We start from the raw sequence: 13,424 nt of genomic DNA on the forward strand, positions 1-13,424 counted from the left end.
GGTGTTCGCAAAAGATGAGAATAGGCTAAGTTCCTGGAGGAGTAAAGTCAGATTACTTGTTAATGGTGCTGAAAAATGCACCCCCCCCATCACTTTCTACACCCTTTTCATTAATTCTGTCTCAGTCCTCCTTAAATTCAGTATTCCATCGAAATGACAGTCTTTTAGACTAACCGGTTGGTGGAAAGTGAACGTAGTTCTGAGTGGGTTTTGCTGTTTGTTTTCTTCTTTCGTGGCTTTGGAAAGAACAGTTATGAAGAAAAAACTGTCAGACTTCAGTATGCAGTTGGTCCTTGTTTTCTTGGTGTGGGCACCAGCAAGGTGAGATGTTTTTTCAACTAATTTTAATATTTGAATTAATAGGGAAGCTTGTCATGAATATCAACAATTTAGGGGGAAAACTGTTCAGAAATTGGGTTATAGCCATTTAGTTTGAAGTAGTCTTATCTTATCGAAAAAGACAATACTTTTAATAACCTAGGGAGTCTCAAATTTCATATAAAGTTGCGAGTAATTCATCTTTTACAATAAGATACAATGGAGAGAGTAAGTAGTTAAAGGGGGAAATGCACTTGAAAGAAAAATTGCCAGGGACGTGTTTTCTCCCCATAATATTAAGTTCTAAATTACGGGAGTAAATGTTGTGTCTGCCAAAATTCTGAAATTGTTATCAATGAATTCAAATTAAAAAATTGAATTTAGAATAAATTTTTAATGGACTTGTATCTTTGGTCAATATAGTAAAAGAATGATATTTGATCTTAAACCTCTAGGTGGAGATAGCAGACAACTTCACATTCTTAAACAATAAAACAATAGCTTGATTTATTAATCAAGTTTTTCATCTTGAAAATTTAGAAACCATTTTCAAAATGACAACTGAATAGAAAATAATATTTTTAAATGTTTTTAATTTCCAATTGCCTATTTCCCCAAAATACAATTTTGTGACAATAATCTATAACTTTGTTTTAGATTTTATAAATAATTTTATACAAATGTTAGAGTGGCATCTTGAGTTAAGTATACTTAGAATGTTGTTTTCAAAATAATATGTCACTTCTGTTTGTTAATAAAATTCCTATATAGACTTTGGATATAATCATTCTTTTGTTAATTAAAAACCAAGCAAGATGTTCTTATTTTTACTCCCAAATGTTTTTTTCTGCTCTAAATAGACAACTCTCTTAAAATATAATAGGATAAGTTCAAGATATAGAAGACTTTCCCAATAAAAAAAATCTTGCTCTAACAATATGTTGAAAGGAAACATGTTTTTATTGGAAAATATCCACCACTTTGCTCTAAAGGAAGAAACATAAATGCAAATTTTAAAATGTATGATTATGTTGTGAAAATATGAAACTTCAGACTTATCTTATTTATAGGTTTTTAAATGAATTAATTAACCAATGTAGAAACTTCCGAAGTTCCCAGAACCCTAAATAATTTGTACACAGAGTTTTCTGAATGTTTGTGAAGTATATAGAGTTAAATATTTTCTTTGTTCCTGTAACAATGTGTGTCTGTTCCCTATCAATTTTGTGGGTGTGTTTGGTTTATGTATATCTTTGGATACCAATGTGAGTGTGTAGGTATGTGTAATGTTTATGTAATTGATATGTGGATAGTCATTTATTTGTAGTTTTACACACACATAGTTTTCTTTTTCTCAAATACAATTGACAATAGTCTTTTCCTTGAAAAATAATGAACACATTGTAATCTTGATGGCAGTTTTGCTACTTAATCCAATATTTGCATATTGTTCTCAAGTTGATATTTTCTCTGATAATAAAAGCTAGAATTTACTACATTATAAAAAACCATGTTCCCCAATTCTTTGGTCAGTATTTAAATCTCAAAATCATGCTCAGAAAAAAAAAATGCTTGTGAAGCAAATTTTCTTTTTTTCCACATGTTTTTGAGAATCTGCCTTAAAAAAAAGAAAAAGGAAAACTAAGATTTATATTCATGTCCATTGGGATCAGAGAATACTTCTGATGGAAATGTAAAAACCAAAGTCTCTATCACTTTTTGAAGTAAATGTAGGCCCATTTAGATTTTATTTATATTACCTATTTAGAAACTGGCTGGACAAGATAATTTCTGAAAAGGAAGTTGTTAATGTGATGATAGAATGATTTAAAGCTATTGCACCTTTAAGGCTGTCTGCAGCTCTTGGAAATATGTTCACTGCTAATCTGTTGTAGAGCCCACCCCCACAGTACTGACATCAGAGGACTCCCTGAGCATGATCAGTGGAGTTTCCCTCATATCTATATTGTATTTTATGTGGCCATTGGGTGGAGGTATAGATAAAAGATGTGATATATATAGTTTTGGGATAAAAAATATGATAGGGAAAAATGAAATATATCAAACAATAGGAAATAGAATGCTAACTCTGTTGTAGAATTAGTTCTGTTTCCTAATTCAAAATTCAAATCATTGAATAATTATTTATTGCATCTAAATGCTTTTTAACATTTTCTTTCAATGTTAGCTAAATTTTACTAGTTAAAATTTTATTAACAAATTAATAATATTTGAAAATATATTTTGAAGTATTCTGTCAAATCTGAATATACGACACTTTGGAAAGTGGAAGGTTTATAAAATGTTAAACAGCAAAATAAGAAAATAATTTTGATTTCAAGCTTTTAAGGAATCCATTCTGTTATATTCTGTTTCAACATTGTATGCCTTTTCTCCACACTGTTTGTAAATACATTTGTATTTATAGTAATGATAACAGAAAAGGTGGCACTAGTAGCTTAGGTAGTAGAACTTAGTAAAACATAAAAAGACAAAAGTAAGAACAGAATGCTCACATTATATAAAAACAGACATATATCAGCTTGTAAATTGTGTCTTTAGATTGGTGCTGGCTGACCCTCAAGAAGATGAAGCTAAGAATAACATTACCATCTTTACAAGAATTCTAGACAGACTACTTGATGGTTATGATAATCGTCTTAGACCAGGACTGGGAGGTAAAATAGTTTCATATTCTTGGAATTTTCTTTAGTAAGCAATAAAATTAACTGATATTATTAATTAATTATTTTAAATGTTATTATGTATGGATATTTTATACCTATTTAAATGCAAATACACTGAATAAAAATATACACAAGGGTAGTTTACATTTGAAATGTATATGTTACAAATGATAGATAGATTGATAGATTAAAATTCAAAACTAAAATCAATGAACTACCTTCAATTTATGGAGTGTGTACAATTAAATTGATTTTATTATGTCTGACATAAATGAGTTGTTAAGAGTATGCTGAAGTCTATTGTGATTTAAGTTAATATCCTTTTTTCTTAATTTTATTTGATAGCTTTCTCAATGGAACTGTTCCACTGATAAAGTCCTGGAAAGTGGAATAAAAATATAATATTAATATAATAAAATCTTTTAGCATCATGTGATGATATTGCTTTAAAGTATGATATTACAATAAATATCAATATACATTTCTGTCATTCCTTTCTAAACTTTTGAAACCATTTAAAAACATAATATCTGATACCTGTGTCAGTTTAGCAGAGCCATCATGTGTTTTCAATTTTTTTAAAAAACCTAACAAAGAAGAATACTCAAATTTATTCATACATTTAAAGGAAATTAGTCTGAGTTAATGTGTTTACTTTAACCTTCTCTCAGAAAGGAGCTAAAATGTGTGGAGGAAAAATGTGTGTTGAAAAATTTCTAAGTAGACATTTGAGTCCAGAATTATATTCTTGCATTATACCTCCTCTCTCCTCCTTAGACTTGAAAATTTTCACATGACACTCCAAATCTGTTACATATACACAGACAGAAACACACACACATATACACATTCCTGGGAGGGAAGGAGGGAAGATTGATAATGATTAAATTGATAATTCAAACTGAAGGAGAAAAATTAGGTAATTTATTGATTATTATTAATTATTTTCCTTTTCGAAGAATGACAACATCAACACTTTTATTACTTAAAACAGATACAATCTCTCTGGATATCCTGGAAAATTCTTTACCAAAATAATTTCCAATAAAAATTTAGAATGTTTCAATAAAAACTAATAAGGAATCTTTCCTATATAGGGACTTGACTCTTAATGAACAGATTAGCTATTCTTTTTAATAGGTAGATTTGAATTGAGGGATTGTAAGTGAGCAATTTTTTTAGAACACTGGCATGTCTAGAAAGTAATGCCTAAGAGAAAGAAATTTTTCTTTGATTTCTGTTAGATTTGAATCCCTAGAAGCTAAAATTTATTAAAAATATTTTTCATATAATTAGATATTTAATGCTAATGAAGATTAGAAAGTAACTATTTGTTGACATATTGACAATCAACCAATGTCATGCATTTGTGAAATGAATCCTTGGCAGGCATAAAACGTCATTCAGAATTCATAATATAATTTTGGAGGTAGGGTGTTTTCAAGAAGTTTCTTTCCCCCCTGATTTTACAGGGTCTTAACTATTTATATAATGAGTAATCTCTGTTCTTTTAAGGGTAGTATATACTGACTATGAAGATACATATAGTATGGTCTACTGAAAAGATCTTGGGATCATTTCCTTATCATTAAAAAAAGAATTTTACAAGTAACTTGTTTATTCAAATACAGATATCTCTCTTGTTTTTCTCAGTACTGCCATTTTAGTTCAAACATTTAACATTTTTTGATTGGAAGACCTCCTATGATTGTTTTTCCCCTCTTTCAATGTACCACCACATGCAATAAGTAATTTAATTTTTTTCTTAATAACACTTGGATTATGCCATTTCTTTTCTCTAACAAGAATGGTTTCTAAAATCATTCAAAATAAACTCTAAAGTTATTTCATCATATTTTCCATTGCTTCTCTCAGCCAAATTTCTCTTTCTTGCCTAGACATTTCTACTTGTGAAACTTTATTTATGCTAATTCTTCACTCTAAAACCTTGTTTTTATTGCTTTTTCTTTGCTTTCCTCATATCACTTTTTAAAGGAAAGTTACCTAGTTTCACCTCAATAGATTCAATTTAATATGCATTTATTAATTCTCTTTCAGTAGTGATTAAAATTTATATAACACTTTAACATTTGCAAAATACTTTACAGATGTAAACTCATTTATTCTCCTCAACTATGCTGCATGGTGTTATAATATCCGTTTTACAGATGAGGAAACTGAAACAACTACTTGTCCAGGATTAGAGATGTATTAAGTGTAGAAGGCATAATTTACCCTTTGGTATCACTGACTAAAGTCTAGCATAGTAACCACCATGACATACAGCTATTCTCCAGACACACTGCTAGGTCCTTGGGTTATGCAGAAACATGAAATGCTCCCTGATCTCAAGGAGTTTATATTCTTTTGTCTTGAAGTGAAGGGACAAGGATATACAAAGATAAATAAATAAATGTAGACATTTAAAAAAACAAGTCTACAGTCATCTGCAGAAGGAGGAACATTAAAAATTGGGTTATCATATAGGAAGAGGCTTTTGAGTTGAGTGCTGAAGGGACTTTGAATAATCAAGAACAAAGGGTGAGGAAAGAAAGCATTTTTCCAAGTAAGAGTTCACTTTGTTAACATTGAATTGCTTTTTATAAGAAAAAAATTAGAAAAATTTAACTGGACCATAGAGGTTATGAGAGAGGATTCAGTGAAATTTTCTATGAAGCCTTCTCCAATTGATTTATTGAAATTCTCTTTTCTTCCACAGACCTTTTTGGCACTTTTTGTGTCATTCATTTATCAAATCATATGCTATTTTATTGCTATTTAGCTATTATTATATATGATATACATATATAATATAATTATATACGCATAGATACATAATAGTTTATCAATTAAAATGTAAATTCCTTGTAGGGGAGAACTAATTTATATAGCCTGTTATTTCCATATCCTTTGTACATCAAAATTTGTTGTCTTATTTATTTAAGTTTCCTCATCTATTAAATGAAGATATCTTCTTTTCAGGGTTATTCTACTAATAAATATAGCATAGCAGCTTACAATGTTTCAAAGTAAAAAGAAACAAAACACTTTTTTTTCAAATGTCAGATATTATGGTTAACTTCATAAACACTTAGGAATTCATAATTCAAAATTTAGGAAGATCAATTGAGATTGAAATGAAGGTAATTGTTTATATGGATTAGGTTCCAGAAATTAATGTTAACGGAATTAAAGATTTTTTTTTGTGATACATTGATTAGGGCAACTGTGTTGATTCAATTATAGAATCATAGAATTTTCAAATGAGAAGGGAACTTGAGAACATTTATCCCAATGTTTATATTTTATAAATAGGAAAATTGAGACTTGAAAATGTGAGGTTTTCTTTCATTCATAGATTCTTAAATTCTACAATGTACTGAAGATGTATTTCCTGATACAGAAGCCTGTACATTGGAGGATTAGTGAATACAATCATGCAGAACTATAGTACTGCTATTATTTCTCCTTTTGTCGACTTATTTGGCCTCCCTGTGCTCCTTTTCATATTTATTCATTTGGATCTGGATTCAGATCTATGCATTTTTCTGGGAGGTCAGTTAACTCCAGGAGGAGATTTATGTGTCTGGACTATTCTATGATTAAATTGAACTGGACAACTGACCTTAATTCTTCAGATTACAAAGAAATTCTACCCCTGATGAAATGTATGTCTCAAGCCTTTATGCTAACAATCTATGATACTAGAATTGAATTCAAGGAGAAACCCTCTTTCTATTCACTGCATGCCCCTATCCCTTAGGAAGAAAATTCTTAATGTAGATAGTATGTAGATAGTATCTCTTCTACCCAGCATCCTGATTCAGTGACATCTTATTTCTATCATGCTTTACTAAGTAATCTAAATAATCTCACACTTTAATATTCCAAAATATCTTCTGATTTTTGACAAGGTAATAGGGTTAGATGACTTACCCAAGTTTACACACAAAGTAAGTATTAAGTGTCTGAAGTCAGATTTGAACTCATTTCCTCCTGACTCCAGGGCTGGTTCTCCGTCCACTATTGCCATCAAGCTGCCCTAATATCTAGATTTTTTCTGTAAAAAGCTAATACTATGGCAATGTTGTATATAGAAATTCATTTTTAAATTTGAATGCATGAGAAGACTTATTAATTTTCACTTTTTTCTTTATGAAAAGTCAAATATTGAAATAGTACTAATATTTGTTATACCTAGAAGGTAGAACAAATTAAGGATTGTTATAACAAGATAATCCAAATGGAAATAATAAGTCATGTAACTTAAGACAAATGACTGTGATATAATGTATTAAGTGTATGCCTTGGAGTCAGAAAGACTTATCTTCATATCCCACCTCTGACATTCACCAGCTGTGAATTCATTTAACTTCTCTGAGGCATTTTGTAAGTTTTAAAGTGCTATCTCATACTAGTTTCCTTTTTTTCATAAAATTTTGGAAAATAGGGGGTGGCTAGGTGGCACAGTGGCTAAAGCACTGGCCCTGGAGTCAGGAGTACCTGGGTTCAAATCTGCTCTCAGACACTTAATAAGTACCTAGCTGTGTGGCCTTGGGCAAGCCACTTAACCCCATTTGCCTTGCAAAAACCTAAAAAAGAATTTTGGAAAATACAACTTGATCTTTTTATAACTCATGCAGATGTTCTGGCAATCAAATAAGCAACAAAATGTGAAAACATGTTTTATGCCTGTAGTTGTATGAAATTGTTAGATTATTTGTGAAGTTTAGGATTTAGGAAAATTCTTGGAAGGATGAGTTTAGTAGCTTCTTTGAAACTACCAAGTCAGGAAACTGTTGATAGGCTTTTTCTGTTCAGATAGACTTCTTCATTTTGATCTTCTCAAATCATAGTTAGGTTTGGCTTGAAAACCTTATCTACAAAAACCAGTGGGTTCAGATTAGCTAAAACTAAGAAACTAGATCAACCCCCTTCCCCCATCTTCAAATTGATCTTTTTAAGTTAATACTTCATTTTTACCCAGGGAATTTATAAAACATGCAAGACTTTCCAGTACTTGCATGCCATATTTTAACCAACTAAAACAAGATGATTTCTTTATTTGCCTTCTCTCTGGAGAAACTGGTCATGAGTGTGATGATTCTAGGAGAACTGACATATGTTTTCACAAAGTTTGTGTTTGTTATTCTAGTTGATTCATGTTCTTTGTGATGCTTTACTCTAGGTAAATAATGAAATTTTGGCATTAGTTTTGGAAAATTTATCCTAAGTACTGTACTCACTTGCAAGCATGGAAACATAGCAGGAAATATTTCTTGTTGCTTCTTCCACCTCCATCTTGCTGATCACAGCTCTTGTTGTTTTCTCTATTTCTAGAAAAAATATATTAGTTGGGAAATCAAGTATAAAATCACTGTTGAGGATTAGTGAATGATAAATATGCTTCTGTAAGTCTTCCAACCCAATATGTGGTTGTATACATTCCTACACTTCTCTGTTTGTTTTAATTAGTATGGACTATTAATAGGACCATAACTGTAAGAGTTTAAAATTTAATTTGATATACTTTTATCAAAATAACACATGAAAGAAGAGGGCAGAATTGTGAAGGAAATTTGTCTCCACCATAAGGAAAAGAAGGAAATCAATATTTTTCTGATTGTGTACGTTTTTATATTTGGTAACAACCAGAAGAAAATGACCATTCTGCATAGGTAGAAAGGCTTTACTATATATTTCACATATTTGATACTACTTAAGTATTTAGGCTGATAAGTGATGAAGTGAATAGAGAAATGAACTTAGCATCAAAAGGACTGGAGTTCAAATCCACTCTCAGACACTTGGCACTTACTAGCAGTGTGAACTTAAGTAAGTCACATGACCCTGATTGCCTTGCATCCAGGGCCATCTCCAGTCATCCTGATTCCTGTCGGGTCACCATATGACTCCAGAGGAAAAAGTGAGGTTGGTGACTTAGCACAGTACCCCCTCACTCAAATCCAATGTATTTGCTTGTCATGGCATCACCTCACTGATGTCATGGACTTCTTTGAGAAAGAAGGGCAAACATCACTTCATAAGCATTATAGTAGACATAAAATGATGAGACATTATGGATGATTCATGGAAACAGTCTCATTGCTTTACTAAAGAATAAGTTATATATATATATATATATATATATATATATATATATATATATATATATGCATATATATCCATGTAAAACATTTTCATTTTAAATCAAATAAACTAATTTTAAAATTGATTTGAAATATTTTTTATAATATCTATAACCATAGACATTCCACACAAGTGGTTTAATATTATTTTTATGATATAAAACTGAGTTTTAGGATTTCCACCTATTTTTGCTTTCCTACTTCTTTTAGTTATGGACTATTGGGATCTTTGTTGACACTATTCCTTCTATCTTTCTCTTATTCTGTGAAATTTACACACTGGTCACTGACACAGGAATTCTGCATTTTATGCTCCAGTAGGAATGGTGCAGATATCTTTATATTTAGAGTCAAAGTGCATGTATTCAAATACCAACTCTTTATTGTACTTCCTATGTGGCAATTGGCTACCTCTAGACATTTGTTTCCTCATCTTTAAAATGAAGCTAGCAGATTAGATATCATCTAAGACCCATTCCATCTTTCTTCCATTCTTCTGGACATGTTGGGGCAGAAGAATAAAAACAGAGGGATGATGTTTAGGGGAAGGAAAGGAGAAAATTACAAATTGGGTGATCACCTTGCAATATGACTTTTATTGTTTACGATGATTTCCTGAATATGCACATTTCATGTTGCATCATTTCGGGTTTTTCTGCTTGTAATTTCTTTGTAGTAGACTATATTATATTTCATCACACAGTTTGTTCAATTATTCCCTAATTGATAGACATCCCCAACCCCCAAAAGAGAGCTTTTTTCCTATGTGCTTGCTTGTGTTAGAAATTCCTTTAACATGATCAAAGTATTTTAATATATTCTATTTAATATCACTTAATAATGAAAGTAAATTTAAAATATACATGATATCAGATGATCTGTTCCTGTTTTGAGTAGAGGAGAAATTTAGAGGAAAGTACTCAAAACTAATGGGAGAAAGAGCTACAACAAAAGAGTAGAAGATCAAGAAAAGTGAATGACTTTATTCTCCAAGATAATTATGAAGGATTTATGATGAAAAATGCTATACATTCCTAGAAAAAGAACTTGTGGAATCTGAATGCAGATTGAAGCATGTTTTTTATTTTTCTAGCATTATTGATTTACTTCTTTCTTTCAGTCACAAAATGACTAATATGGAATTATGTTTTCTGTGTCTGCAAATATATAATCTAGTACAAATTATTGACCTCAATGAAGGATGTAAATATATATAGGTTCTTTTATTTTTTTTAACTCCTTGGACTAGTAGTGCTATTGCTGGGTAAAAAAGAATGCAAAGTTTTATGGTCCTCAAGGCATAATTCTAAATTACTCTCCAGAGGGATTGGATTATTTCACAAGTCAGCCAATAGTACATTAATGTCCCACTTTTCCCATATTCCCTCCAACATTTGTAATTTTTCTCTTCTGTCATATTAAACAATCTGACAGGTTTGAGGTTTTGATAAGAAAGCGATTTAGAATATGTTTTTTTCCAATTAGCTATAGATAGCTTTTCCTCATCTGAAAACTGCCTCTTTATATAACTTCATGACTTATCAATAGGGGAATGGCTCTAGTTTTTTTTTTTATAGTTGTTGAATCAGTAATCTATTGATTTGAGAAATGAGGACTATATCAAAGGCACTTGTTATAATTTTTTTCACAGTTATGATTACTTACTGTATTTTCCTTCATTCTATTCCACATTTATTTTACTTTCTCCTTTCACTCTGGCTGTCCATCCCCCCAAAATATTTTGCTTTGGGTTATGACAACCCACATCTGTCTTCTGTTTTATCATTCCCATTTCTTTTATCCTTTCTCCCACCTTCTTTTCTGTAGGGTAAGATAGATTTCTTTACCCAAATGATTGTGCTTGTTATTCTCTCTTTGAAATGATTCTGATGAGGGTAAGGTTCAAGCATTCACCCCTGACGAAAAGGGACTCGAGTCAAGGAAAACAGAGTGCTCCTGATTCACAGACTTTCTTAGTGCCCCCCTCAATTTCCTGCTGAACATGAAATTTCAGATGAGAACAATGCATATAATAGCTTTGACTCTTAATATTTAGGTAACTTTAAATGAGTTATTTCAAGACCTAGCGCTCCAATTTAGTCATCTATAAAATAAGGAAGTTGGAAGGGATGATCCGTAAGGGACACTAACAAACACCTACATTTATACAGGGCTTTTAAGGTTTTCCAGGTGCTTTGATTTCCCCATCCTGTTCTTTCTCTACTGATCAGCAAGGAGGAGAAGATCATTAGCAAAGATTTGAACAACCTTGAACAAATATGTATGTATATTTGGTTGGATGGATGGATGTATTGATGGGTTTATTTATATATTTACAAATGAATATGTGTGTACACATGTACATATGCCATATGCACCAATATATTCTAAGTTATGAATATATATTTGAATATGAAATATATTTCAAATTATTTTCTTCATGAAAGAAAAGTCTATTTTCATGATAAATTAATCTTTTAAATTAGTTCAATAAATCACTTTATAAGAGAACCAGAAAAATCATTTAATTTCAGTAATCAAAAGTTCATCAAGCAATGTCTTGATAGCCAGTTATGACTTGGTGGTAACCTTCCTTCAGAAACCTGATTTAAGTTAAATATTTACTGTTAGTTTTCTCCTGATGTGGATGGTTGAGAAAATAAAATGAATATTTAAGTCTTGAAAGTTTTCCTATGTTATCTGCTATTTAAACGTGGTATATATAAAGTGATTAAGAAGTCCTTAAATTCTACAATTTAATTCAGATCAATGTAAAAAAGTTATGTATTAACTGCTTGACATTGAACTGCCAATGGTGTAAACATGTAAGATTATTTAATGTACATCATATATAGTTGTGTTTCTTTATGAGCCATCATTTCTAACTGAAAACCATCTCTCTCTTTCTTTTATTTCTTTTAATAAGGCAATGGGGTTAAGTGACTTGCCCAAGGTCACATAACTAGGTTATTATTAAGTGTCTGAGGCCAGATTTGAACTCAGGTCATCCTGATTTAAGGGCCAGTGCTCTATCCATTGTGCCACCTAGTTGTACAATCATATCTTTTTCAATATTTATTTCCTATCTTATTCCTCTACCTTTTGATTTATATAATTGACTTTTAAAAAGAAAATATGAATCCATTTCTACTTTGAAAAATGAATCTTTTCATTTTGGTATGGTTCCAGTATTAACAATATAACTAATAAGGAAAACCAGGTAAATCATCTTTCTCTTTTGGTTTATTCATTTATATGTGCTTTTTCTTTATTAATTTTTATTATACTATTAAAATTTGCTTCATATACACATAAGGAATGAGAGGAATTCTGACATAGTAGCTAGAATCTAAGCTTTAAAGTCAAATCTGGTTTCAAGTTCTACCTCTGAAAAATATTGATTCTTTGCCTCCAGTTAAAGTAAATAATGTAAATAAATAATTTACATTTTCATTGCCTTAGAGAACTTTGAAAACTATAATTTACAGACTAATTGCTGGTCTGCTTCAGTGGAAGGATTTTACTTAATGAGAATTCCCCATAAAAATGAAATTGTAAAAGTTGATGAAGTAGGAAGAACAATATATAATAGCTAGTCATTCAATAAACATTTATTAAGTCTCTACTATGTGACAGTCATTGTACTATACACTCATCTGATACAAAGAAAGGTAAATGACAATCTCTGTTTTCAAAATGCTCAGTTTAATGGGGAAGACAATGTGCAAACAGACATGTACAAAACAGCTATATAAAGAATAAAATGGTGTTAATCAACAAAAGAAAGACATGTGAATTAGAAAGGATTGTGAAAATATTCGTGTGCAAGTTGTAATTTTAGTTGGATTTCAAGAAGTTAAAGGAAGACATGAAGTAAAGGTAAAGAGGGTTATGGTTCCAGTCCTGGAGGAGAGTAAATAAAAATGCCTGAAGCTGGGAGAAAGTGAATTGTTGGAGGGATAGCAATAAAGCCAGTGTCACATTATTGAAAGATTCATATTGGTATCTAAGTTTTAGTAAGATTGGAAATGTATATTTGGATTAGAAAGGACTTTGGATGACATGATTTTATATTTGAGTATATTGAGGTGAGAGTATGGCATTTTCAGACCTGCACTTTCTGAAGATAATTTTGGCATCTGAGTGAAGACTGGACTGGGTGAGGAAGAGGTTTTGACATGTTACTTATTTAATTTATATATGATGTGATGAGGAACTTAGAGCAGGATGGTAACTGTGTCATAGGAGAGAACGAAAATAAGCAAGATAT

General features: G+C 30.8%; 1 protein-coding gene across 2 annotated transcripts in view; it reads left to right on the forward strand.

Moving 5' to 3' along the window:
* Positions 1–253: 253 nt before the first annotated feature.
* Positions 254–13,424, forward strand: part of GABRA2 (gamma-aminobutyric acid type A receptor subunit alpha2) — a 140,238-nt gene continuing 127,067 nt past the window's right edge. For both annotated transcript variants that reach the window (XM_074227472.1, XM_074227471.1), the window contains exons 1-2: positions 254–321; positions 2,881–2,996. In XM_074227472.1, the coding sequence (XP_074083573.1) occupies positions 254–321; positions 2,881–2,996 (184 nt within the window). The remainder of the gene's footprint in view (positions 322–2,880; positions 2,997–13,424) is intronic.

Source organism: Macrotis lagotis, chromosome 3 (genome assembly GCF_037893015.1).
Source record: "Macrotis lagotis isolate mMagLag1 chromosome 3, bilby.v1.9.chrom.fasta, whole genome shotgun sequence".
Lineage (NCBI taxonomy): Eukaryota > Metazoa > Chordata > Mammalia > Peramelemorphia > Peramelidae > Macrotis > Macrotis lagotis.